Source organism: Heloderma suspectum, chromosome W (genome assembly GCF_057233095.1).
Source record: "Heloderma suspectum isolate Gila_16-S chromosome W, 16-S_ref, whole genome shotgun sequence".
Taxonomy (NCBI): domain Eukaryota; kingdom Metazoa; phylum Chordata; class Lepidosauria; order Squamata; family Helodermatidae; genus Heloderma; species Heloderma suspectum.
Window position 1 is genome coordinate 60,732,261 of NC_139475.1, and position 27,570 is coordinate 60,759,830.

The following is a 27,570-nucleotide window of genomic DNA, read 5'->3' on the forward strand; positions in this document are numbered from 1 at the left end:
ATGCCATTCACCCAATATGGCTGATTTGTATTACATTAGTACTACACTGTGTTGAAGTGTTTATTAATTTGATTGGGGATATATGGCAGATAATTTTAATGTACTTTAAAAAATTCATCTATCTATTTTGGGCTGGTCTTTGACCGTAACAAAGTTTTGTCTGTCTGCCTGCCTGCCTGCCTGCCTGCCTGCTCAACTGAGTGGTACTGGGTAAATTGAAATCCATATTTCACACCGTGGTTCGCCATCTCCCTATGTACAGTATTTCAGGCTACTTTCTGTAGCTGTGAATTTTCTGATGTCTGCTCTTCAAGCACTGAGCAATCTTGAGAGCCTTGCAACCCAGTGGAGGCGATCCCGGATCCTGGCACTGAAATGGTACCAGCATCAGTGGCTGCACCTGGGATCAAGGCTGTAACGAAACATGGTTACCATGGCTCAGTGTGTGCATTCCCTTCCATTAGTGAAGGTTATCTGCAAGTACTGGGTCCAACTGAGCAGTCAGGACTGGTGGGAGAACTTTGTCCTCAAGGTATGGAATTACAAGTGTTGGATAGAGAACTTCAGGATGTCTTGCTGCACCTTATTTCAAATTGTGGCTGAGCTGATCCCAACACTGCAAAGAAAATCCACACAAATGCACCAAGCAGTCTCAGTGGAGAAGTGTGTGGCCATCGCAATTTGGAAGCTTGCCAATCCCTCTTTTTATAAGACTGCAGCAGAGCAGTTTGGTGTCGGTAAATCCACAGTTGCACAGATATTTATGGAGGTGTGCCTAGCACTGGAGCACATTCTACTATGGAGAACCGTGACCCTTGTGGGTGTACATGTGGTGAGGTTTTTTTTTTTTGGGGGGGGTCTGGATACGTCTCCAAAGCTTCAAAGCTTCAGAGAGAGTTTTACTTCTCTGCTGATTTCTGTTCATTAGGTGATGTTCAACATCTGTCAATTCAGTTTTTATTGCTGTCAGTCCTACCAGAATGCAGTGTGTCTGTTTCTCTCTCTCTCTGTGTGTCTGTGTCTGTGGGCTCTGGACACCATGCTGCCAGAATGGAAGGAAGTTAGATAAAATTGGTGCTGTTGAGGGGTTGCCTGGGTGTGGGTGCCGAGAAGGAGAGTTAAAAGCCTGATGTATGTTCTGGTCAGTTTCAGACAGGCTACACTCAGCTGGGTCATACCTAATATGATCTGTCCTCTCTTCCCAGGCAATGGCGGGCTTCTCTGCCCTAGGGTTCCTTGGAGCATTTGCTGCCTGTGACGGGATGCATTTGTCCATTGTTTCTCCAATTAGACAAGGCAGCGACTTTATAAATAGGAAGCATTACTATTCCATGCTTCTCCAAGGCACCACTGACCATGCAGGACATTTTATTAATGTTGAAATCGGATGGAGCGGGAGAAACCATGACGCCTACATCTTCCAGAATTCTGCACTCTGCGAGGCCATGGATGCTGGGGCATTTGTCCCAGGCAACCCCACATGGAGAGTTGGCGGTGTGGAAATACCACCATTGATACTTGCTGACAGAGCTTATCCTATCTGGCAGTGGCTGATGAAACCCTTTGGAGGGCACCTTTCTCCACAGGAGGCTCACTGCCTGAGTTGAGCAAGAAATGTAGTCAAGCTTTTGGGAGGCTAAAAAGCAGATGGCGATGTCTTGCTGGAAGGTTGGAGGTGGCAGAGGAAAATGTTCCCTCAGTGATTTTGGCTTGTGTTATACTCCACAATATCTGTGAAATGAAGGGGCACTCTTTGACTTATGCTGCTGAAGACCTGAACAGAATTGTGCTTGAGACATTGGGTCATTCCTATGTAAATGAGGAAAATGAGAACTCTGAGCAGGGCAATGCTGTTCAAAAGGCTCTCTGTGATTACCTGTGGGAGATCAGTGGAAGGGGGAGGTGAAGCTACTTCTCACAGATCCTTTTCACAGGGCATCTGTTAGGGGTGACAGATGAACTGCGATTTCCGTTAATGAAGAGTTAATGTTCTGTTTATAATGCATTGTAAATGTGTTAACTTCATAACATTATGCAAAGTAAATATCATTCAAAGATACACGGTCTCTGTGTTGATTCTTCCAGAACTCTAACCTAGATTCCTCCCCCCACTTCTTGTTCAGATCTACGTAGATACACTTCTTTGAAGATTTATCTGCAGGTGGCACTGTGTTATAATTCCTACAGCAGAAATCTCTATGGTTGTCATACCATCCTGCATTTCAGTACTCTGAAAAATGGCGTCCCGGAGGCTTGCCTACTGGCAAGACCAAGAGGTCAAGCTTCTTTTGGAGCTGCTCCTGTGGAGTGGACAAGCTCCACATCCTCGAATGAGAGAATTTTCAGGGCAGTTGCCAGAGGCTTCTCAGAGGCAGGATACCTGAGGACGTCTCTGCAGGCCAGAACCAAATTCAAGGCCTTGAAGGGACATTTCTTCAATGCACTGGAGGAGTGCTCTGGGCTTCCTCCCCCAAGTGCACAGCCACCCTACTACCAGCTCCTGCATGAGCTCTGGGTCTGTGCAGGACAGCCTAGCTGGAGAGAGAGGTGCACTGCAGGTCAGTCCAGTGTAGTGATTTAAAGGATCATGTACAAACCCTGGATGTAATTGACAGCTTCAAGTGATCAGGAGGGATGTTAACTGTCAGAAAGGTCACTCCAAGGGGAGAGTAGAAAGTAACCACCCAAAAAAAGGCAAGCAGCATTGCCCTGCACATATAGTTGAGATATCTAAGGGGGAAAGAAAGCTCCTACTACTAAGATTGTTGAAAATATCTACCACAGCACTGTGGAAAGCTGGCTCTAATGTTTTCTTAATGACCATTTCTTCGATCATTTCAATACAATCCCCTTTACAGACCTTTCAGATATCAAAAGCTCTTTCCTGGCTGTAACCCAAGTATGAAATGACATGCCACTTGGGGGTTCTGTGGGCGAACCAATATTGTCTTTACAATGCACTTTCTGCATTTACAAATGGTCTTTACAATGCACTTTCTGTGGTTGGGAGTGTTCCTGACTAGATCCAGTCCATAACACTGGTGGTGCTACAGAGCATTGCACAGAAACAGTGCTGCAAAAAAAGGTTTTTAATTTTACACTTACCTGCTGATATGTATTCCTAACAGTGTGTCACTTGTTGGATGTCAACATCCATTGCCAGAGTTTTATATCCTGCTTCCAATTGACATAATTACAGCATAGACTTAGTATTATGTGCCTATATGACCCAAAACTTTATTTTAAAATGAGCGGTGTGAGAATGGAATACTCTGTCAGAAAAGATTGTCTCTGTAACTACCCCAGTGAATGCCATGCTCTGAGTACTGATGCAATATATGTTGAAATACGTTTCACTTATAGGGTCTTGGTGAACAAATAATGTGCACTCCAGAGGTGTGGGTGTTAGCATCTTCTATCCGATTAAACTGTGTTTACGGTAGATTTCCCTTTCTCCTTCATCCAGCTCTTCAGAGAGAGAGAGATACTCAGAGGGGGAGTAGTGAGTCAGAGCAAACCAGTGAGGGACCTTTAACTTCCCAAAGGGGAATGGGCATTGCAGAGACAGCACACAAGGTTTCTCCCCCTGATTCTACTGCCCATGCTTCTGGAGGGACAGTGGGTGGTGAGGCTAAGACCAGGTTAAATATTTCCCCCATTAACCCTGCATATGTTACACAAGCATTTATTAACACTGACATGCCACTTGAAATGAATTTGCAAGCTCACACACAGAAAACCCCAGACCAACACATTATGTGGTTTCCAGTGATCCCTTCTGTGGAGTTTGCTACCTCAGTCAAGCATTGGTGCCAGATTTCAGAGAGGACATACTGAATGCTCTCAGATTTTGAACTCAGGATCCCAAAACATGGTCCCTTTCATTATGAATGAAGGACCACAGACCTTTCTAATAGTCATCCAAAATGGACTTTCACATTTATAGGACAGGAAAAATACCCGTATTAAGGTACTATTGAATAACTCCCATGCCTGTCACCACAGCTCCACCATCAGTGTTGCCAGAGGAATGACCCGCACCCAACAGGGAAGCAGAGGTGGCACATCAGGGTCAGGAGACACTGGAAATGCTCCCAGCACAAGCACTGGTGTCATTGGCGCCATGCTGCATTTAGAGGGCTCAGTAATCAGAGAAAGTAGGTCTTGTATGCAATCTTTCAGGGGGGAAATATTTGCAGTGGAATGTGGTGAGACAAGCACAGATACAGTGTCTTGTTTTTCTTGTTTTAGTGCACAAGATGGAGAAGCGCGTAGCTCACTTGGAGAAGCATGTGCTGCAGGAGAAGAAAACATGCAGGGAGGAGGCCAGGGGACAGGGCAGTGGGGAAGCATGAAAGGGTGCAGCATCCAGAATCTACCCATAGCACTTTCAGTGTTTGCATACTGCAGTGATCACTACAGGTTCAAGCAACACAATGCTCACCTGTAGTTATCACTGCAGTATGAGAACTGTGAAACCGCCATGTGTAGATGCTGCCATTACACAGTGCCATTACACAGTGAACACAAGATTACACAGATTACACAGTGCCATTACACAGATGCTGCCATTACACAGTGAACACAACATATCTGCTTGACACAGATGTAGACATACCAATTATTACTAAATAGTTAGTGTTCACACACTGCACTTTAAAAGCAGTATGTAATGGGAATGCTCATAGTGCCTGATTCAATATTTCAAATACTTACCTGTGCTGCAATACTCACCAACATTAAGCTGCTCACCAGGAATGTTGTTCTGCTCATCAAACGGTGGCTCTGAGAGATCACACGCTGCTGCTTCACCTGAGTTGCTATCCATAGCCTCTGAGTGGGATGCAGTGCAAGCAGTATGCAGACTTCCAGATTTGGACGAATGGTGCTTTGGACGAATGGTGGCGTCTCCACGAAGCAGCTGTGTGTAATAGGGACAGGTTGTAGTGTTGTTTCTGGACTTGGAGTTGTGGTTCACCACTCTGTGGTACTCTTGTCCCATAGATTTAGTTTTGGATCTGTACTCAATGGTACTGTGGTTGTGCCTTTGTATGGCCATGTCTTTAGAGATCTGCTTGAAGAAGTCAAAGTATCGGTGAGTGTTACATAGCTGTTCCTGACAAACAAGTACAGTAATGCTGCCACAGTTGGGGGCTTGGCAAGAAGCTAGTGTTGGAATGTAAGTTCAACCTAACTAAAATGGACTGAGTTTAGAGAAGCAATTGTAATGAACAGGAACAATGGCCTTTCCCACATGCTCTCTGCAATTCGTACAGCATTATCTATTACATGCTCCAAAAAAACAGATATACAAGCTGTACTTTTATCAGCACTTCCAGTTCAGTATTTCAGCAGAAAGTGCGGACATATACATGTAAGAGCAATGTGTAACACTGTTGCCTTTCAATGTCAGTATTTCTTCGCATAAGACTAAACACTCCTCTCTTAGTAAGGGAGAGAGAACTCCCTGCGCCACATTTCTGTGGGAAAGATGGCGGGCAGAAGACAAAGTGAGGGGAAAACAGGAAAGAGGAGAGCGGAGGATTTCTAATTCAAACACAACTGAGATGGATGAAAAAATCATACATAAATCCCAGCTGTACTAAAGAAGGTTATCCTCCAAGGCATTACGTGCATTTCTCAAGAACAAGATTCTTGCGGAACATGCGGTGTCCCAAAAGTGCAGAGGTGTAGGGCTCCTTCACACAGAGCTTTTAGCCCGTGATTGAGATTGCTCCTTCATGGAAGTTTGAGGGCTCCTTACATGACGCAGTAATCATCCCAGCTATCTCTTGCACTAAATGCCCTTTGTTCTGTTTTTAAATAGATCGCAAATTACCCGATTGTGGTCCAATTCAGTTCCCTCCATCAAAAGAGTTAAAGTGGCAAGAAGAGGAGTGAGATCAATGAAAGATAATGGGAGACTCAGCTATGGGGGAGAAGGAGCTGAGAAGGAGGGGGGAAGGGGAGGGGGAAGGGAAGTGTGTGTAAAGGGAGTCAGTTGTGATCCTGCATTTAAAACAGAAGCAGTTTTAAATGCAGGATTTTAGGCTGGTGTAGAAATGCCTGTAGTATAGGATGATTTAGCAACCAAGCCCTTCGATATTACAGAAGACACTGACCACTGTCACAGCAGGACAACTTATAATGTAACGCAATCACCGACAGCCCCGGAACGAAAAGACTTGAGAATGAAAGGAGTTTTCCTGCAGTTGGAAGTGATGTCGCTCTGGCAGCTTCCCATGGGTTCTCCCGTGGGAGCTTTCTCAAACAGCTTTTTAAAAGGTTGGAAAACCTTTTCATCTCCCCCCTAGAATTAAAGGGGGGGCAAGGTGGAATCTGGACAAGATCTTGGAGAAAAGTACCCCCCTCGAGATAGTGGGGGGGGGGGCTGGATTCCAGGATTATCTCCCCAGAGCTTTACCAACACAAAAAGCTGTTCTGAAACTCCTATCTCATAGGAGAAAACAGGGCTGATGTGTTCCATAATAATATATGCTTCAAGAAAAAACAACTCCTGTGGGATGATTTCAGCAATATTAACAACATCTGAGAACATCTGAGGACCCGTAAGATCTGTTTGAGAGAAACATGAATGCACCGAGGAGAAGAAAGGGGATGGCTTCACTCCCAACTCCCCCCGTACCTCCTGTGTCAAAAGTTTCGAAAACAGAAGATATAGGGGAATTAGTTACTCTAATAAAGACTTTATCTTCGCAATTTATGGAGCAAGCCAGAAGACTGGATTTAATCCAAAATTCCATCACTGCCTTGCAAGGAGCCGTCCATTTAATTAATACGTCATGGCAAAGAATGGAGATCAGAATTAACAAGCTAGAAGACTTAGTAGCAGTGAATTAAACTTCAACACAAATTTGTTTTAAAAATACCTCTGACAGAATTTCTCAACTGGAGGCCTTCACGAGAAGATCCAATGTACGTATTATTGGGATTAAAAATCTGCCTAATGATGTAAAATTGCCTATTTTTGTGGATAAACTTTTGCATGAGATACTCCCTATCCCATCTGATTATTTACTTGATATTGAGCAGGCATTTCGTGTGCCAAATGCAAAAGAGACTGACTATACCATCAGAGTCCAGTTTGCAAAAGTCTCCACAAAGAATTATATCCTGCATTTGGCAAGAGGGGGTGGAAGCCTTTCCTGGAAACAAGATAAAGTTATGTTATATTTCCAGATTACATCAAAGAGGTGGCAAATAAAAGAAGGCAATTATCAAAGCAAAAAATATGGCAAAACAAATTAACTTACAATATTACTTAAAATATCCTGCTACACGTTGTATCGTGTCTGAAGGTCAGATGAAGAAGTGTATAAATCATGCAATGGCGGAGGCATGGCTGAATGTAAAAATGCGTGAGATTCCTGTTACAGCCCCATGAACTGGAATCTTTAAACAAGTTTTGTTAACTGTTTGTGTTTAGTCTACATGATCCAGGCTAGGTCAGAAGATAAATGATTATATATATATATATATATTCGTTTAGTCTCTTTCATCTTTTGTTTTTTCTTGCTTTTCTTTATATTTTTTATTTCAAAATAGATATGGTATGCTGTATTTAAATTAATTGTTTGAGGGTACAATGTGTACTTATATATCTAGTATAAAATATAAAGTATATTACTGACTGTTGAAGGTTTATTTTAAGTTTTATTATTATATAACACTATATTCCTTTTTTAACTATTATTATTATTAGTAGTAATAATCTAGGCTACTGGGAATGAACTGTAGACCTGTTTCTTGGATATAAGATTGATGATATGATATTGAAATGTAAGGTTGTTTATTAAACTGTAAGATTATTAAGGTTATTGATATAGTTTGTAAAATAGAAAGGCATCGGAGGCTGGGGCGTACTGGAGTTTAAATTCAATTCTTTACGGGGGGAGAGGGAGGGGGGGATAGGGATGTACGAAAATCACTTACCTTTCGGGAATTATGCTGATGGTTGGGGGGGAGGCGTTCCGTCCCTCCCCCCGGAATCCTCGCCGGGGGGGGCGCTCCATTCCTACCCCCCGGAATCCTGGCTGGCCGGCTGTGCTCTGCAGTGATTCTGTGGAGCCGCCGGCCGGCTCTGCCAGCAGCCGGACATCCGGCTGCTGGCTAGCAGGGACGCAAATGGCGGCGGCCATAGCTGCTGCCATTTGCGTCCCTGCAGTCAGCCGTGATAGGCTACATAAATGTTTACGTAGCCTATCATGGCTGATTAAAAAAATAAAACAAAACGCGTGTACGCAAATGGCGGCGCCCATGGGCGCCGCCATTTGTGTACACGTGTTTTTGTTTAAAAATCAGCCGTGATAGGCTACGTAAACATTTACGTAGCCTATCAAAGTGTTTTTTTAAAATTTAGCCGTGATAGGCCACGTAAATCTTTACGTGAGCAGAAACTTTTTTTTAAAAAAAACCTTGGAAATGGTGGTGGTGGCAGCTGGTCGGAAGACCGGCCGCCACAGCCGCCGCTGAACCGCTGCCGCAGCCGCCGCCGGAGCTGCCGCCACCAGGAAGATCCACCCCAGGTAAGTCCTGTCCCGGGGAGGGGTGGTGGGGGGGGTGGCGGGCTGTTCCGCCAGCGATTTTGGGGGGCCGAATGCGCCGGCATTCGGCCTCCCTGAGATCTGTGGCGGAACTTTTGTACATCCCTGGCGGGGAAGGGGAAATAATCTTCTTCCTTTTTCTTCACCTCCTTTCCTCCTCCCTTTGCCTTTTTTTCCTTCCCCCCCCCTTTCTTATTCCTTCTCTTTTTGTTATTATGTTGTCCTCATCAGAATATTGTATTGTTGGGAAATTCTAGTATTGATCAGGTTGTTGGTATGTTTGGTATTGTATATTTCATTTATAAAGATAAAATAAATAAAAATATATTAAAAAAAGAGAATGAAAGGAGTTTTCCTAAAGAATGAGTGGCTAACAGTGGGTACACAGAATGGAAATGGTGAACAGTATTATAGCTAAGAAACATACCTTTCGGAAAAGGTCATCACAACACAGAGATTTACAAAGGTGGAAGGGGGATAAATAGTTCTTACCATTCTGTTTATAAGCTGATACTGTTGCACAAAATGTGCCTAAGTTCGTTCTCTCTAGGAGGGGTATGCCAAAATCCCCTTAGAGACCCACAGAACTCTGAGATTCAGTCCAACGCAATTTTATTCGACAGGAGACAAACAGCGCTGCTCGGGTAGATTCTCTCGGCTAGCACCACAAAGGAGAACCACACCCTGGGTGGTTCTGGTACAGTTTATATACACTCTGATTACATAGCCTGTTGACGTGTCTTATCAAGCGGGGCAGGAAGCGCTCTGGAACCAGTTCTAGCTGCAGATGTGGCGGCTTCACAAGCATGGGGGAACTCTTCTGGCTGTATGTGATATGAGACAGACGGTTGCTGTTGGTGTCATCAAGGCAGTTGATAAGACTATCCTCCCCTGGGACTTTCCACTGTAGGAGGCTGCCTGAAATGGCTGCCACTACTTTAAGATGGTGTCTCTTTGGTTCTATCAATACACTGATAGCATCACTCCACAATCTACAAATCTTCAAAGATTTGATCAGAATTACTTAATTAAAAAAATATATATATTTGTGAGGAGAGGAGAGAAATGTTGGTGAGAAAATGCAGAGAAGTGAGAAGTGAGCAAGCTTGCTAGCAGCAGTTGGAAGTTCACATGCCTGAGAGCTGTGATTGGTCAGGAGGGAAATACAAACTCCACCATATAAGGACAGGGTTAGGAAGATAACACCACTCCCATTTACGGTAATCAATGCAGAAAATTGGAGCACATGAATGAAATCTATTCATAAAATATGGTCTTTCATGGTAATGAAAACGGTTACAGGACAATAGGAAATTGCGGCTCCAAACCGACACAGCGTGTGTGTCATATGCACCAAAGGGAGCAGAAACTCTTCGGAAACGTTAAAAAGCACAAGTGTAGGTTCTCCCCCAATCGCAATGCAAGGGATCATCTAGTAAGGAAAAAGAGTCATGGAATGTAAAACCTGGAAGTGTATCCTGATTCCTGCTATTCTAGTTTCCTGTGTAGTATATTTGTTCAGGAAATCTGATACAATTACTCAGGTATTAACATGCTGAGTTATTTGTTAAACAAGAAGGTCCTTTTCACACTGGGGCCTTACTCCACTGCTGTGGCATTTGCTCTTTCCTAGTCAACTGGAAGCAGAATTGAAATGGTTCCCTTTATGGCACTTATTCCCAATACAATTGTTGGATTAATTTGACCATTTGCTATCAAGAATGAAGTCTTTTTTTAAAGAACATATCTTACAAGTAGCATCTGCAACACAGTGTTGCAGTGTATCATCTCCCCACAAAGGAGTGTTTCTGCTCAGGGTTCTGCCACTGTGCCACACCCTCCACTGGGATACTTTAAGCTGTAAGGATTTCAAGGCAGGCATTCCAGTCCCCCCATGCCTCCCAGTGTTATGTTTTTCTCTTCCCACTGACACAATATCCTGTGGCTTTTGAGCATGGTCAGTTCTTCACATTGTATTCTTTGTGCAGGGGTTTTCCCTCAGTATTTTAAAATATTTTTTGTACTTCTGCCAACTTCACTTTTCTGCCTTCTGTTTCTTAGTAGCCCCTTTTGACTTAATTCCTGTTAGCACTCACCACCTGAGTTTGCAATTAGAGGGAATGATACTGTAGTAAAAATGCAACCTAAAAGCCATTGTATGTGTCTTAAGCAGCACATAGTATTGTAAGAGCTGCGCGTGCCTGGAATGAGCGGACAGTAACCCTAAGATAAGGTTGCCAAGCAAACCGCTGGAAACCCATCAAAAGTAACACGCTGGCTGAGGAATGCAAGCTAAGTGATAAAACTGTAGCGCGGAGGTTGCCCAGGGTCGACTCTGCTTTGAGCGTGAGCTCCTTTGTCGAACTGTTTGCAAACAATAAAATCGAGTTGGACCCAGCCTGAAGTTGACTCTCCTCTTTGGGGCAAATTGGACTAGCCTCCAGGGGGCAAAACTAGCATTTTGTGCAACAATCTGGCGAGTCGGCAGGAGTCCCCTCGGACCACCCCGGGGTCAAATGACAGGACCGGCGAAGGTGCCCATGGGGCGTGCCCGTGGGGCGTGCCGGACCGCCTTTGAGGTCTGCCATGGCACCAGAGAACAGAGGTTGAGACACCTGGGAGGTTAAAGGTGTGGACTCCATTGACTGAGTCAACCAGGCTGAACGGGTCCGAAGGGACGGCGCAGGGGTGCTGGGCGGAGTAAGTATTTTATTTCCCTTGTGTCTTTCTGTTTGAGTTGCCTTCAGAGAGTCTGAGGTTTGTCAGGCTCCGTGTACGGTTTCGAATAGAGGTAGGCACAATGGGGCTCCCGTTAAGAAAACTCCGCAACCCCACTGGGATGCATGCTCAGGAACTTTAGGAAGTTCAAAGGAGATTTTAGAATTAAGATGGCCAAGGGTAAATTGACCTTCTTTTGCCAACTGGACTGGCCAGCATTTGGAATTAGTTGGCCAGACATAGGATCCTTCGATGAAAATCTTATAAATGCTGTATATAAAAATGTGGTGAATAATGGGCAATGGGATCAATTCCCCTATATTGCTGGTTGGTTGAATTAGTGCAGAAAGAATTCCCCTTAGTTACAGAAGTGTAAATGTGTTACTGGCAAAGGACCGCAGGGGCAAGAGACCCCGGGTGCTGTCTGAATCAAGTAGTGAGACAGATTTGCCTCAGGGAAAGTGAGGTTATCAGCATTTGGGTAAGTGCTGATCAAAATCCACTGAAGGCGAGAAAAGGTTGAATATAAAGTTCAATATTGTAAAGTCATGATGGTACGCTCCAAGGTAAAGCCCAAAGCCCCTGTTCTCCCTGATTCAAGCCCCATGGAAGGAGCTTGAAGATTGGGAGACCCTGCCCAAGGTGCCCTGAGCTCCCCCACATCCTATTCGGTCTGTTAGGTTGGGAGGAGAGGTTGTTGGGGAAGGGAGGGGACCTTCCAGAGACAGTTTGTCTGCCAGTGTATCCACGTTTGTTAGAAGAAGCAAAAGCAGTTGAAAAAGTTGCAACTTCTGAAGAAAGAGATTTGTTTGAAGTCTTAAAGACTGTGGCAAAATCAAGAAACAAAGACAGAGCAAGTTCTTAAAATATCAGGGTCTGTGTAAGCTTATCTCTGTCAGCCTGCTCAGAGCAGAGCCAAGGGGGAGTTACCTAGCCCCGCTTGCCGCAGCTGGTTTAGCCTTAGTAAGCAGAGAGGCTGGAAGGAATCTGTGAGGACCTGACAAAAGAGTGAGATTTGCAAAAAACAAGAAAAGCATCACAGCTGGAAAGCTGAGCAGCACTGCTCTGTTCTTATCTGTGGAGGAATCTAGAAGAGGTGTAAGGTTACACCTTCCCCATTTGAAATGATGAAGAGACAGAGAGCTTTTGTTAAAAACAACCCGTCTTTATGGTCCAAAGCCTTCTTTGTTTAGTTCTATCATCGTTCAGACTTTTGAGAGGCACTCTGCACATGGACTAGAACTTTGGACAGTTAAAGACTTGCCGTGAAAAGTCCTGTGAGGCTTGTCATAGCCTTAAAATCCCGTTGTTGTAGATTGTGTGTTTGTTTGTGATCAGCTCAGTGTACAGTTTGATTTGTGATTTCAACACTCAGATAAAAAGCTGCATTTGACTGAAAGAACTGCGCATGTTTAGCCTTGAGAAAAGAAGACTGAGGGTAGATCTGATAGCGCTCTTCAAGGACTTGAAAGGTTGTCCCAGAGAGGAAGGCAAGGATCTCTTCTCGATCATCCTGGAGTGCAGGACACAGAATAATGGGCTCGGGTTACGGGAGGCCAGATTCCGGCTGAACATCAGGAAAAACTTCCTGACTGTTAGAGCAGTGAGACAATGGAGCCCATTACCTGGGGAGGCGGTGGGCTTTCCCATACTGGAGGCATTCAAGATCAGGCTGGACAGCCATCTGTCAAGGATGCTCTGACTTGGATTCCTGCACTGAGCAAGGGGTTGGACTCGATGGCCTTGTAGGCCCCTTCCAACCCTACTATTCTATGATTCTATGATTTCCAAGGCTTTGATTTCATTTATCCTAATGAAGCACACAGACGCAAATTGCTAGAGATTCACAGACTACAAAGGAAACAGCCTTCAAGAAGTTTAAAGAGAAACTGCAACGTGAGTTTCTGTTTAGAAGAAAAAGGGGCAGCAAATTCTCTTTGAGGTGAGAGGGAAAGATTCCCCCCCTCATGTTGCACAAAATGCTAGTTTCGCCCCCTGGAGGCTAGTCCAATTTGCCCCAAAGAGGAGAGTCAACTTCAGGCTGGGTCCAACTCGATTTTATTGTTTGCAAACAGTTCGACAAAGGAGCTCACGCTCAAAGCAGAGTCGACCCTGGGCGACCCTCGCGCTACAGTTTTATCACTCAGCTTGCATTCCTCAGCCAGTGTGTTACTTTTGATTAGTTGCCAGCGGTTTGCTTAGCAACCTTGTCTTAGGGTTACTGTCTGCTCATTCCAGGCATGCGCAGCTCTTACAGTACTATGTGCTGCTTAAGACATATACAATGGCTTTTAGGTTACATTTTTACTACAATTCCCCCCTCAAAAGGCTTTTCTCAAATTTATACTCTCTTTGGTCCCGCGGTGGACTATGCACTTAAAGGCGCAAACTATTATCGCTGTGGCATTGACGGTTTTCTCTAAACAGCAAGTGAGGCCTGGGACGCCCTTGTTCTAGCTACTAGAATGTTGACAACAAAAACACTTTTTTTTTGAACTTTTGGAACTCAGTTTTGTTCCGTTCATCAGGAACCCTTGAAACGAGAGCACCCTCTTTCTGTAGAGCTACTTGAGTCCTTTCAGGGGTTCATTATTCCAACGGTGACCTTCAGGTGGGTCAGCTTCCGGTGTGACCCTCTCTGGTGCAGGTGATGCCTTTATTCAGTGTGATGAATCCACTTCTTTTCTTTGGCGACTTTCATAGCAATGGGAGTGGTAAGTAGGATCTGAAACAGACCCTTCTGCTTCTTGGTAGGTGGTTCATCTTTCTAGGACTGGATTAGCACCTAATCGCTGGGATTGAGATTATGCACTGGAGCATCTAAAGGCCAGGATTGGTGCGGTGTCGCAAACCTGTGAAAACAAAACAGACTGCAAAGCAGTAACATAACCTTGAATCTTAAAACTTTTACTTTTAAATTCACATTTAAGCTATCAGCCATAGGTAATATTCGAGGTGGGCGCTTATGGAACGTTTAAAAGGTGTCAATTTAATACTTCCCTTGGGGGCGCACCATACTCGAGTCAAGGTGATTGGCAAGGCCTGTGGCCTTTCAACTTAATCTTTCAACAAATTCTAGTGAGCCTTGTCTTTAAGGTGCGGTTCATCTTCTCAACTTGACTTGTAGATTGAGGTTTCCAAGGGGGGTGTAGCTTCTAGTTAGTTTGTTATGCCTGGGCCACTACTTGCGTCACTTGTCCAACAAAATGGGGCCCCTGATTTGATTCACTCTCTTTAGGTAACAAGAGCTTAGGGATTACTTTTTAACAGGATCTTGGCTACTGTCTGAGCGGTGCAGTCAATTGCTTTTATCATTACTAGCAGGTACCGATAGCCATGAGTCTGGGGCAACTCTGAAAAGTCAATTTGAAATCTCTGAAAAGGATAGTAAGCGCATGGGCGACTTCTCATTTGAGCTGGGGGCTCAAGCATTTTTGAATCATTTTTGAGGCACAAAGGGCAGTCAGCCACTGTTCTCAGGTCTTGGTCCAACCTGAAGGAGGTGCTATTTGCCTCGGGCGCACTCAAAATCGGGGTGCTAAAGGGGGATGATCCCTTTATTAGCTAACCATAATTTTTGAACTTCTCAATGAGCGGCTTCAAGCCTGCACAGGTGGCTTTTTTCAGAGGATACTGCCTCACGCACACAGGGCTCTCCCTTTTTAAAGAAGATTTTAATTTGTGTCATGCATTTGCTTGGGCAGGGGTTCTGTCTGCCCACACACATGGATTAACATTCTCTAAAATCTCAGTCCCTTTGGCCTCTGACACAATCTTGATTGCTTGAAGGGCCATTCGATAATTTGAGCCCTGCATTGCTGGCAGCTGTACTACAATCTGATTATCACGGAAGAAGATTTTAGCTTGCAGTTTTGTTAACAAGTCCCGCTCCATGAGGGCAACCAGGTATGCAGATGAAACTACAAAGGCACGTTCCAGTATGTTATTTCCAGTCTTCGTGAGGAGGGGCTTACACAGGGATCATAGAAAATGTGGCTCCAGTATCTACTAGGGCTTTACAGTCCTCGCCACCAACCCTTACTTTTACCTTGGGATTCTCCCGAGTGTTTGTTCGTAGGGTGGTGGCCCTTCAGCTAGACTCCCCCCCACTGGAGGACCCTGCCAGCATTTGGCAGCCTTTAGGGTGAGTCTCTTTTCTCTTTTCTTTCAGCTCTGGACAATCTTTCTTCCAATGTCTCTTCTCTCGGCAATACGCACATTTATTGAGCCCCGGTTGGCCCTTTCCTTTTCTGCCCCCCCCCTCTGGTCACTTCTGTGCTCTCAAGCTGCTGTTTATATCTCCGCCCATGGTGGCTGCCAGCATTGCCTTTTCCTTTTTCCAGGAATGGCACTTTTTTATGTGCTCTCATGTGCACCATAGCTCTAAAAACTTCATGATCTGGGGTCTGATAAGGCTAAAGCAGGCGGTGATATTAAGGCTTGCTTCAATTTAAGAAAAGCCTTTTTTATTTTAATTGTCCACTTCTAGTGGGTAATATTTTTGTTAAAGCTTCATACGGGGGCTTCACCCCTTTTTATGGCTACTGTAGCCTCCCTCTTGTAACAGGCACACATATCTTTTGGCTTGCCTGTTCTGCAAATCATGTTTTAAATTCTCTGTGCCATGCACCAGTTTTAACTCTTTGTTTTCTCTGCAAGTTAGGCTGTTTGCCATTGCTTCGACAGAGACTTGCTTGCTTAGATCTTACTAATTTCAACGACACAAATTTGGAATAAGCTTTCTAGAATTTGTTCAAAGTTTAAGTTGAAAGGCCACAGGCCTTGCCAATCACCTTGACCTGAGTATGGTGCGCCCCCAAGGGAAGTATGAAATTGACACCATTTAAACGTTCCATAAGCGCGCCCACCTCGGATATTACCTATGGCTGATAGCTTAAATGTGAATTTAGAAGTAAGAGTTTTAAGATTCAAGATTATGTTACTGCCTTGCAGTCTGTTTTGTTTTTACGGGTTTGCACCAATCCGCACCAATCCTGGCCTTTAGACGCTCTAGTGCATAATCTCAATCCCGGCGATTGGGTGCTAATCCAGTCCTAGAAAGATGAACCACCTACCAAGAAGCAGAAGGGTCCAGTTTCAGATCCTACTTACCACTCCCACTGCTATAAAAGTCGCTAAAGGGAAGAAGTGGATTCATCACACTGAATAAAGGCATCACCTGCACCAGAGAGGGTCACACCAGAAGCTGACCCACCTGAAGGTCACCGTTGGAATAATGAACCCCTGGAAGGACTCAAGTATTTGTTCATGAGAGAGCTTTCTCCTAACGCTTACTTATGCGCATTATTCTCTCCTTCTTAAGTTTAGTTGCCTCAACACTCCCCACTCAAGTAAAAAACAACAAAAAACATTAGTTTAAGAGGCATGGTGAGCTTATGTTTAAGCAGAATAGAGATAATTTTGCTTTGTATTACGAACACCCATCAACTGTCAGAACCTTTACTTTGTTGCCTGCCTTAATTAGAGAACCACAGGTAGCTCTACAGAAAGAGGGCACTCTCGTTTCAAGGGTTCCTGATGAACTGAACAAAACTGAGTTCCAAAAGTTCAAATTCCAGACTTACACCAAAAAATGTGTTTTTGTTGTCAACATTCTAGTAGCTAAAACAAAGGCATCCCAGGCCTCACTTGCTGTTTAGAGAAAACCGTCAATGCCACAGCAATAATAGCTTGCGCCTTTAAGTGCATAGTCCACCGCTGGACCAAAGAGAGTATACATTTGAGAAAAGCCTTTTGAGGGGGGAATTGTAGTAAAAATGTAACCTAAAAGCCATTTTATGTGCCTTAAGCAGCACGTAGTATTGTGAGAGCTGCGCATGCCTGGAATGAGTGAGCAGTAACCCTAAGATAAGGTAGCCAGGCAAACTTCTGGCAACCAATCAAAGTGACAGGCTGGTTGAGGAATGCAAGCTGAGGTGATAAAACTGTGGCGTGGGAGCTGCCCAGGGTCGACTCTGCTTTGAGTGTGAGCTCCCTTGTCGAACTGTTTGCAAACAATAAAATCGAGCTGGACCCGGCCTGAAGTTGACTCTCCTCTTTGGGGCAAATTGGACTAGCCTCCAGGGGGCAACACTAGCAATTTGTGCAACAATACTTGCAGCAAGAATATATTATGCCACTTTATGGTAAATGTCAGCTACTCCCATATTTGCAGGATGGGAATGTAAAATGCATGAGTATGCTCTCATGACAAAACTGGAGAATTAGGTTGAGAGAAGGAACAACAGTTTAACCGATTCCTTCAGAATTGAGGTCCTTTTACTGAATATAAGGGAAAGACAATGCAATCCTATATATGTCTACTCGGACATCCCATTGAGCTCCACATGGATTATTCCCAGCTGAAGGCCCATTCTGCAAATATAGAGTTAATATGTTGCCATTGTTATGAGTTGCATGTGATAAATAAATAGCTCAATAATTCTAAGATTCCTTTTGCATTATATTTTCTCCTTATTTCAATTGCCAGAAATATCTTTCTTGCCTTTCCTGTTTGCAATTTCCACCCAGGTTTTTCAAATTTGACCTTGAAGTTTGGCCACTAGATTGCAGTGAAAAAATAGAAGCTACACATGCCAATTGTACCTCCTCTCATTTTTTTTAAACATAACCTGTGCAAAAAAGAAATAGAATTTCAAGTCCCCAATGGCTGTTTGGAAATCAATGATATTGGTTAATAAGCACATCTTGGTTTTCATGCAGTGGGTTGGGCTGACCATCTTGCAAGCATGGAATGACCTTTTTAGGAACAGGAGACGCGGCCTTATTCCAGGTCAAACGGTTGTCCTTCTAGCTCAGGATTTTCTACACATTGATTAGCAGTGGCTCTCCTGAGTTTTAGAAGAGAGACCTCCCGAGCCCTAACCAGAGATGCCAGGGATCAAACCTGGGATGTTCTGCATGCAAAGTTTGTGCTCTACCACTGAGCTACAGCCCTTTCTTCCCCCCTGCCTCCCTGCCCTACTAACTCAGCTCCTCTGTCCTCCCCTCCTATGTGACCTGAGGTTCACATCAGAGTAAATAGGGAGGGGGGAATGGAGGCATGTTGAGGTGAGTGCTCAGGGAGACAATGTGGGCCATTTGGGAGTACTGGAGGGCCACTGGGGGCCACTGTCATTCTGTCCCCCTTCTCTATCTTGCCCACTGAATGCAGAGACCAATCTACCAGACTTTGGCACCATCACAATCAGACTCCTCCATTTGTTTCTGAATGGCTCAATAATCCTTGAGGGTCACACATCTTCCATCTCCTCTTGGACAGGGCCCAGTATTGTCAATCCTGAGATCTCCAACCCTCCTTTCCCCAGCCATCAATCTGAGCTAATGAACTTTGACACAAGTCTGGACTCCTTCTTGGATTTAGGAACTCAGCTTCAGGCTGAAGGCTGGAACCTGACAACTGGAGTCAAATCCATTCTCTTGAGGGCACAATGGTGGCAGAGAAGAAGGCCTTCTACACTGCTATAGCACTGCCACATGATAGGCAGGATTAGGTGCTCTCATTTGTGTTCGGTCACATTTCTTTCAATACTTGAGCCACTTGCATGCTAGATGTTGTCTGGCCTGCTTCCTAGCACAACAATCTCCTAAAACCCAGATCTCCACAGTGCTGGAGGGGGTGCTTTGGCATTTGACCATGTCAGTGGCCCTTTCCATCTCACTATTCCCCAGTGGGACTCAGATTGGGATGTCCCTTCCTCCATTTTATCATTCATTACACACCTGAAAAAAAGATACATTGAACATGATACATTGATATCAGAGTCCTCAATGTATCAAAATACATCAAGGACTCTGGGCTCAACCATCAGCCAGAGAACCCAGGGCCACTGGGAGGCTGCACCCCCTGCCTCCCAGGAAGAACACTGCATCAACAGGGAGACCAACTTGGTCCCATTCATCAGCCAGAGAGGGAGCAGCTGCAGGGAGCTCGTTTCATCCTTCCCTGCCAGAAGAGACGCCAAGAAAAACATTGAAACTAAGAACTGGTGCCTGAGTTTTTGCTTTTTTCCTCCTCCCTCCCCAATCCCTTTCCTTTTGGTGTCATGTCTTTTAAACTGTACACCCCAGGGCAGGGCCTGTATCATTATTAATCTTCATAAGCTGCTCTAGGAGCCCCCTTTGTCTGAAGAGCAGGGCAAAAATGCTGGAAATAAATCAATGAATAAATAATATAAACAATTGCAGTATAAAAAGAAGGCAGATAGCAGGTGACAGTTATGGGCAGACTTAGAACCCAACCATGTTAGAGAAAGATGTTACACGATTCTGGAATCTGTCTGCACAGAGGACTAATATGATATCTGAAGGATTAGAGGCCCATGTTATGACTGGAAGGTGGGAATCACATTTCACACATGTCTTTAACTACAGAGAAGAACTGGAGCCAGTAATATTTCCACAGATGAATGTCCCTCAACTAGATGAAATGAACTTAGACAGTTGCTCAGTCTGAGACAAAAAGACTTTGAAGGAAGCTGCATTGTACACGTTAGACCACTGGTTAATCAAGCTCAGTATTGTCTACACCAGGAGCAAGCAAACCTTTTGGGCCTGTGGGCACATTTGGCAAATTGAGGTCCTGTGCACCACCAAAAAATGGGCACGCTGGAGATGAAAGCATCAGCCTGAAGCCACTTGCCATCTTCATTTCCTAAGAAAGTATCTGAGCCACACATATGGCTTAGGGGCATTCATGGGAAAAGAGGACAGGAACAGCTGGAGATCCACACTTTGCTTTGAAGCAATCCCAGCTGGCATGAAAAAATATTGTTATTTAAAGAATAAAAATAAAAAGAGTCTTTCCCAACCCGAGCAGGAGATGCTGCAGATCAAAGTGTGTGATGTACCACTGACCTATGGTCCTTCCCTGCCCATCTGACCTACTAGCTGAGCCTCTCTGTCCTCCCCTCCTATGTACCAGGCATTCATATCAGAGTAAATGGGGAGGGCGAATGGAGGCAAGTCGGAGGTGTCTAGGCTCCTTACATGTGCTGGAGGGCTACTGTGAGCCACTGTCATTCTGTCCCCCATCTCTATTTTGTCCATTGAAGGCAAAGACCAATCTTTGGCACCATCACAATTAGACTTCTCCAGTTGCTTTTGGATGGCTCGATAATCCCTGGTGGTCACACAGCTTGCATCTCCTCCTGGACAGTCCTCCTGTACTTTCTGGGGTAGCAACCATAGTTGCACCTGTACATGTTTGGCATCCCTGGTATAATTGGTATAGACCAGACTTCCCTCAAATGTGTTGGACTGCAGCTCCCATCATTCCCAGACACCATGGCCAATGGCTAGACTGGTCAGGAATGATGGGAATTCTACTAGTTCAAAACATCTGGAGGGAACCAGGTTGGGAAAAGCTAGAATACAAATTGCTATCTCTGGGCTGAGGGATCTCCAAGAAGACTGAATGCCAGGTGTCAATAATAGTGTAGAGGTGGGCATCTGAGAGAGGCGGGGTGGTGGTGGTATTTCCACCAGCAATATACTCCGGCTGCATGTGGAGGTTGTTAGGGATACATGATGTCATGGCCATCCAGCAGCCACCCTGGAGCTTATCAGGGAAAACTGGATTTCTTGAGACTTCTTAAAGTCCAGTTCTTTTCCTTAAGTCTGGTTCTCCACGGTATAGTTGCTGTGTGCCCTAACCCCCACTTGTACCTTGGGTATGCTAGCCCTGCCCAGGGGTGTGCCTTTCACCATGACCCCGGTCAAGGGGTGTTTCCTCCCCTTGTGCTGAATGAGGCTTGCCCTCTCAGTGACCACAGAAATGACAAGAGAAGCCCCTCAGTTGACACGGCATATATCAAAGCCCTCAGTTCTTGAAATGTGATGAAGCGCGATCTCGAGGCTTCGGTCCATTGCCTTAGGACGTAAGTCCTTCACAGCTTCCATATAGAGATCCTGTGCGTTAAAATGGGGGCTGGTTTTGGTCTCTTTCCCACAACAAACCCAGTAGTGTCTCCTCGGAAGTAACCCCCATTGCGGTCGATGAGGCTTGCCTTTGAACGCCCACATCAGAACTTACAGAGATTCCCCCTCAGTTGAAATGGCACACATTAAGGCCCACCTCCTTAAGTGCGATTAAGCGACCAAGCGGGATTGCGAGGCTCCGATGAAACGCCTTAGGAGGAAAGTACTTCACAGCTTCCTTATAGATACCCTGCGGGTTACAGTGGGGGCTGGTTTCTGTCTCTGTGTTTGCTGCTCTCTTTCCCACAACAAACCCATTACTGTCTCCTCAGAAGTAACTCCCAGTGTGGTCAATGAGGCCCTGCGGGTTACAATGGGGGCTGGTTTCCCTCTTTGTGTTCTCCCCCCCTTTCCCAGCACAAGCATATGTGGGTCTACTCAGAAGTAACTCCCATTGTATTCAATGAGGCTTGCTCCTGAAATGCAGGTGCATCTGGACTTTCAGGGAAAAGCAGAAGTGGGGGAGGGGGGAAGCCTCTCTTATTGGTTGAGCAGCCCCTGCTAGTCAGATGATGTTCACTCCCACCCCCACCAGGAAGTATGTGCTGTGAAGCGATTTTTACTGCTGTGGAGAATCTGCTCCTGGAACCCTGCTCACAGCAAAGCCGATTCCTTTTAAAAAATCTGGTACTCCTCCATTAGCTTCTCCTTCCATTGTCGTAGAAACATGGCCAGGCTTAAGGCAACATGTCCTCCTAAGTCTGAGGCTTCTCCCAGGTAACCTTCTGCACGATCAATATGAGGCTGCAGTTCTAGCACTCAACCAGAACATCTGTGTGGGGACAGGAGGGGAAGGTCCGTGCTGCCTTCACTCCTGAGCTATGAATCATATGAAGCTATGAGCTGTAGCCATTTTCTGACCTGCATCATAGCCTGAAGCTCTCCTGAAATCCAGGGAACCATCTGAGCTCCACAGCACCAGAGAGGAAGTTTAGACATGACAGTGAGAATATGACTGATCCTTGCCAGCCATACCAAACAAAAGCTCCCCGAAAGCATTCTGGGATTCCACAGGTCTTTGTGTGTGGACCATCCTTATAGTTCCTCTGCCCTTGCAGATTGTTGCAACTGCAGACAGACTAGTCATTTCACCCAGCAATGCCTTTTTGCCCAGCCCTACACAGCTATAACCAGGCACCAACTCTTCCCTTTTCCATCCGCCCATCTGGGCTAATGAGCGTTGGCATGAGCCCAGACTCCATCTTGGAATGACGTGTTCAGCTTTACACAGGCCAAAGGGCAGAGCACTGACAACTAAAGTCAAGTCCAAGTGGCCCACAGAGAAACAAACAGAGACACAAACCTGTTTTTCTCCCTCCAATGTGCAAAGGGAACCCACCACTCTGGGGCTGTAGTTATTTCACTACCCTGGAATTATCAAAATGACAGTAATCCTTGAGAAATCCCCCATGGATTTCCATCCAGCAAGTCAATAAAAAAGGAATCCTAGAGAAAACATGCTTCATATAAATACACCCTGAACCCTTCCGTGTAGGGCTGGGGTGGTGTCTGATCACTTGGCATCTGCTCATTTCTTGCTAATTCCCCTGCTGGGGCCTGTGAAGTCTGGTTTTTTTCAGTTTCTCTTTGTCTCTGACCTAGAAGTGAAGGTGTCTCTGTACTGCTGATGATTTGCCTGCTGCTGTTGTTTTGGATCCTGCCTCAGGACAGCCAGAGGATGCTGAGCACCATCAAGACACCTTCTTCATTAGAGCCAGCTTGCTCCCCCCCCCCATGCTGTTGTTGCTCTTCCCCCTTATTCTGGCTACCCAACAACCCTGCAAAGTGGGCTAGGAGAAGAGATAGTGGCTGGTTAGGTGGGAGGGAGTACCATGGAAAACCACCTCAGCATTACTGCCTTATCTCAAACAACTCCACACCCCAAAAGGAAGCTATTAAAAATGACCATTCCAAGCTCTGCACGATGAATGTATTCAGGGGAGGAGAAAAGGCACTTTTAATACCCACTGAAATCCTAACTGTCAAGCCTTTCTCCTGCGTGGCTGAGAAGGGAGACTCCCCCATCCACCCTGGGAGGAAAAGAGCCCATCAGTCTGGTGAGCAAAAGGGAGAAGAAGCAGTCAGTGAAGTCAATGGGAGGGGGAGGTTCAAAGTGAATGCATTGAAGGGGATGGGAGACCCTCAGACTGCTACTCTAAGTACACTGATAATGCACTCCTATGCATGCCTACTCAGAAACAAGCCACACAGATTTCTATGGCACTTACTCCCAGGAAAGGAAAGCCTTACAGCCAATGGGTTTACTCAGAAGTAAGCACTGCTGTGTTCAAGGGTATCTCGGAGCCTGTAGTGGAATGGGAGAGAGGCAGAAACCATCACTGGAAGTGATCAGTGACCTGCCCCCCCTTCCCACCAATTTGTTGTCATGACAATGTTATTCAACACCCCCTAGCACACGCCCACACAAAGCGGGACAAAGGGCTAAAGGGGAAAAAATGTGGGATACATTTTTGACGTAGCACTACTTTATACCATGTCAGAACTTTCATGCAATTAGGTCAATCTTGTCTCCACTAATTGGCAACAGCTCTCCAGTCCAGGGTTTCAACCAGGGGTGTTTCCCAGCTCTACATGGTAAAGTAGGGGATTGTATCTGGGTGGGCGCATTTCCACACTATCGGCTTTACTTTGTTTGCAACTTTGTTGTGATGTTTCCCCAGTGCGAGGCTGGTGCTGAATGCCCACAACATTATGGAAACACAGAGACCTCACTGCGCAGCCAGGTTGGAGTAAATCGCTGGTGGAAACACAGCCTGGCTCTATCACTGAACTATGGTCCTTCCCTTCAATCACATGTGCAAAACCTTGCTTCACTACAGAGAGATTTTGGAGAAGTAATGATGACTCCTGGGTTATGTTTGCTTTAAAAACAATCAGAGAAATTCCTGAAGGACAGATCTATTGGCAGCTCTTTACCGTAATAGCTAAACAGAGAACAGGAGGTGTTACGAGGAGGAGTAGGAGTAGAAAGGTGGGCTGTTGGCTCCATCTCCTTCTTGTGGGGCTCCCAGAAAGCATCTTGGCTGACCACAGGTGGAAACAGGATGCTGAGGTAGATGGAGCCACCTTGGTCTGACCCAGCAGGGCTCTTCTGTTGTTCTTCTTTGCTATGTCCTTCTTCAAAAAATTCATGGAGGAGGCTGGTTCAATCAAGAGTGATTAGCCATTGCTAAGCCTGACAGAGCTGCCTTGGGGGAAGGATCTGGTGAAATAGTTATTTCTTAAAATAAAAGAAGTCTTATTGTGATTGTATTATTGCATTTTGGTTTTAACTTAGCCTCCTTGGAAGGATTTGCATCCTGAAAGGTTGAACATAAATAATGAAAACAGATAAGTAAGAAATAAAGTACAAATATGCTGAATTAGATTTCTGATCTAACAGGGCTCTTCAGATGCTCTTATGAAATTCAGCTAGCAATAATTTATGTCTCCATGTGTCAATAGAACAATCTGCATTTCTCTGTAAGTCCTTTATCTAGATGTCTTTGGTCTAGAAAGTTTTCTTTATTCAAAGTGGGTTGAACCAAATGGACATTTTAATCCTCCATTTCTCATCAGTTTCTTCAGGATCCTCACCCACCTCCCAATGTCATTCTCATCATTGCAGCATGATATCCAAGAACTACCAGTACCAGCCCTTCCTGGGCTTGGTGTTCTCCATCACTGAGCTCAACAAGGACACAGTTCTCCGACCCAACCACACCCTTGGCTTCTGCATCTATGATCACAGCAACATTGCAAGATGGGTCTACTTGAACAATCCCTCTCTCTCCTCTCCACATGGGGGCGAATGTTTCCTAATTATAAATGTCACAGACAGACATGTTCAATTGCTCTCCGTTATTGGGGGTCTTGACTACCAATCCTCAAGGCAAATGGCATCCGTAATAGGCGTCTTCAAGATCCCACAGGTAAGGGGATTCATCTGGGGAGAGATGTGGGAGACCTGCAGAGCTCAGGATCACAAAGATGGACAGGCCCATCTCTGGAAACAGATTTGCCCATGCAGTGGGTGGGTTGCCTCAATTCTGAATGGCAGGAGATAATAGCCTTTCCACTTTGGCTATTCTGCCATGCAATAACTATGGTGGTATCCAATTATCTAAGGTGTCTATTGTATGATTAATCCCAGCCAGCCATAGGTCTGCTATGTAAGAAAAGGGTTTGGACTGAGAGAAAGAACAAGGAGTCTTGAAACACCTTGAAGACTCACAGGCTAACAAGGTGCCACAAGACTCCTTCTTGTTCTTGCTGCAGTCAACTAACACAGCTACACCTCCTGAGATTGGGGTGAGACCCCCTCCCAACACATGCAACAATATAACATTTGTCAGTGTTTTATGTATTGGGACCCATTTCCATACATAATAGCATATGATTCAGCCACATGGCTTAGGATGAAAACCACTTCAGGGGTGTCTGATTAAGTCCCGCTAACCCTGTGTCATGTCTTCATTTTTGTGTGTTCTGATGTATTTCCACACAGAATGGAAATGGTATGACCAAACTATCATTTATGGAGAAGAACCCAGAAGCCAGAAAATCCCCAACATACTTACACATTTTTTGAATATACACACAAGGGTCTATTTATTGCAATGGTTAGGAATCATGTTGAAGGGCTCCATGGCAGCCCTTAAATTTGGGGCTGATACCCACACTTGGGCAGGAGGGGTCTTAAAGACATGACAGAACTTCACTTTATATTTAGATATCCATTTTTAACATGGATGTCTTCTTTCTGGATAGCATTTCATGCATTTGCAGTCAGCTGTAGTAGTCCATTGGAGGTTTATGCCATAAAAAATGTTCCAGTCCTTCAAGTGCCACAAAATTCTGCTGCACCAGACCAACAGGAAATTCCTTCCCTCAGCTTGGTTATGGCTTGTTTGACCCTGTTCAAGGGGAGAAAATGGAATTTCCTTCCTTCTACCATATTGAGCCCAATGAAATTGCTCAGTACGTGAGCTTAGTCTGGCTGCTCCTGAATTTCCACTGGAACTGGATTGGGCTGGTGGCTCCCAGCGATGACAGTGGTGAAAATTTCATCCAGACGCTGACACCCATGCTCAGGCAGAAGGACATCTGTGTGGCCTTCACTGACATGTTGATGCCAAGAAACTTCTGCATCAAGCATTAACTGGTTCTATTCCTAATTCTTGATTTGAGCCCCAAGTCATGATTGTCTTTGGGGACACCAGTATTATAAAACTATTAACAGTCTTCTTGGTTATTCATGAAGAAAAGACTATGACCCTCTTTAGGAAGGTTTGGGTCATGACATTCCATTGGGAAATGGTTGTGATGAGACCCCATTTGGACAGAGGAGATCTCAAAGGCTTCCATGGTGCTTTGCACTTCAGAGTCCACAGAAGTGATGTGCCAGAATTCAAGAATTTTCTCCAGGCTTTAGATCCACTCCAACTGCAAAGAGACATCTTTCTCCATGACTGGTGGGAAAGGGTTGTTGTTGTTGTTCAGTCGTTCAGTCGTGTCCGACTCTTCGTGACCCCATGGACCATAGCACGCCAGGCCTTCCTGTCCTGCGCTCTCTCCCGGAGCGTGCTCAAGTTCATATTCATTGCATCCGTGATGCTATCTAGCCATCTCATCCTCTGCCGTCCCCTTCTCCTTTTGCCTTCAGTCTTTCCCAGCATCAGGGTCTTTTCCAGGGAGTTTTCTCTTCGCAGTAGGTGGCCAAAATATTGGAGCTTCAGCTTCAGTATCTGTCCTTCCAATGAGCAGTCAGGGTTGATTTCCTTTAGGATGGACTGATTTGACCTCCTTGCAGTCCAGGGGACTCGTAAGAGTCTTCTCCAGCACCACAGTTCGAAAGAATCAATTCTTCGGCGCTCAGCCTTCCTTATAGTCCAGCTCTCACAGCCATACATTACTACTGGGAAAACCATAGCTTTGATTAGACGGACCTTTGTCAGCAAGGGGATGTCTCTGCTTCTTACTATGCTGTCTAGGTTTGCCATAGCTTTCCTCCCCAGGAGCAAGCGTCTTATAATTTCATGGCTACAGTCACCGTCTGCGGTGATCTTGGAGCCCAAGAAAGTAAAATCTGTCACTGCTTCCATTTCTTCCCCTTCTATATGCCAGGAAGTGATAGGGCCAGATGACATGATCTTCGTTTTTTTAATGTTGAGTTTCAAACCAGCTTTTGCACTCTCCTCTTTCACCCTCAACAAGAGGCTCTTGAGATCCTCTTCGCTTTCTGCCATTAGGGTGGTATCGTCTGCATATCGGAGGTTGTTGATAATTC

General features: G+C 45.2%; 1 protein-coding gene across 1 annotated transcript; it reads left to right on the top strand.

Annotated features, from left to right (window-relative positions):
• The first annotated feature begins 433 nt into the window (after nucleotides 1-433).
• LOC146334077 (uncharacterized) lies at nucleotides 434-4,355 on the top strand. Its single transcript, XM_084824916.1, is given in 5 exon segments — nucleotides 434-532; nucleotides 1,206-1,623; nucleotides 1,626-1,902; nucleotides 4,006-4,157; nucleotides 4,252-4,355. Coding segments are annotated over 5 exon segments (1,050 nt in total).
• Nucleotides 4,356-27,570: the final 23,215 nt, after the last annotated feature.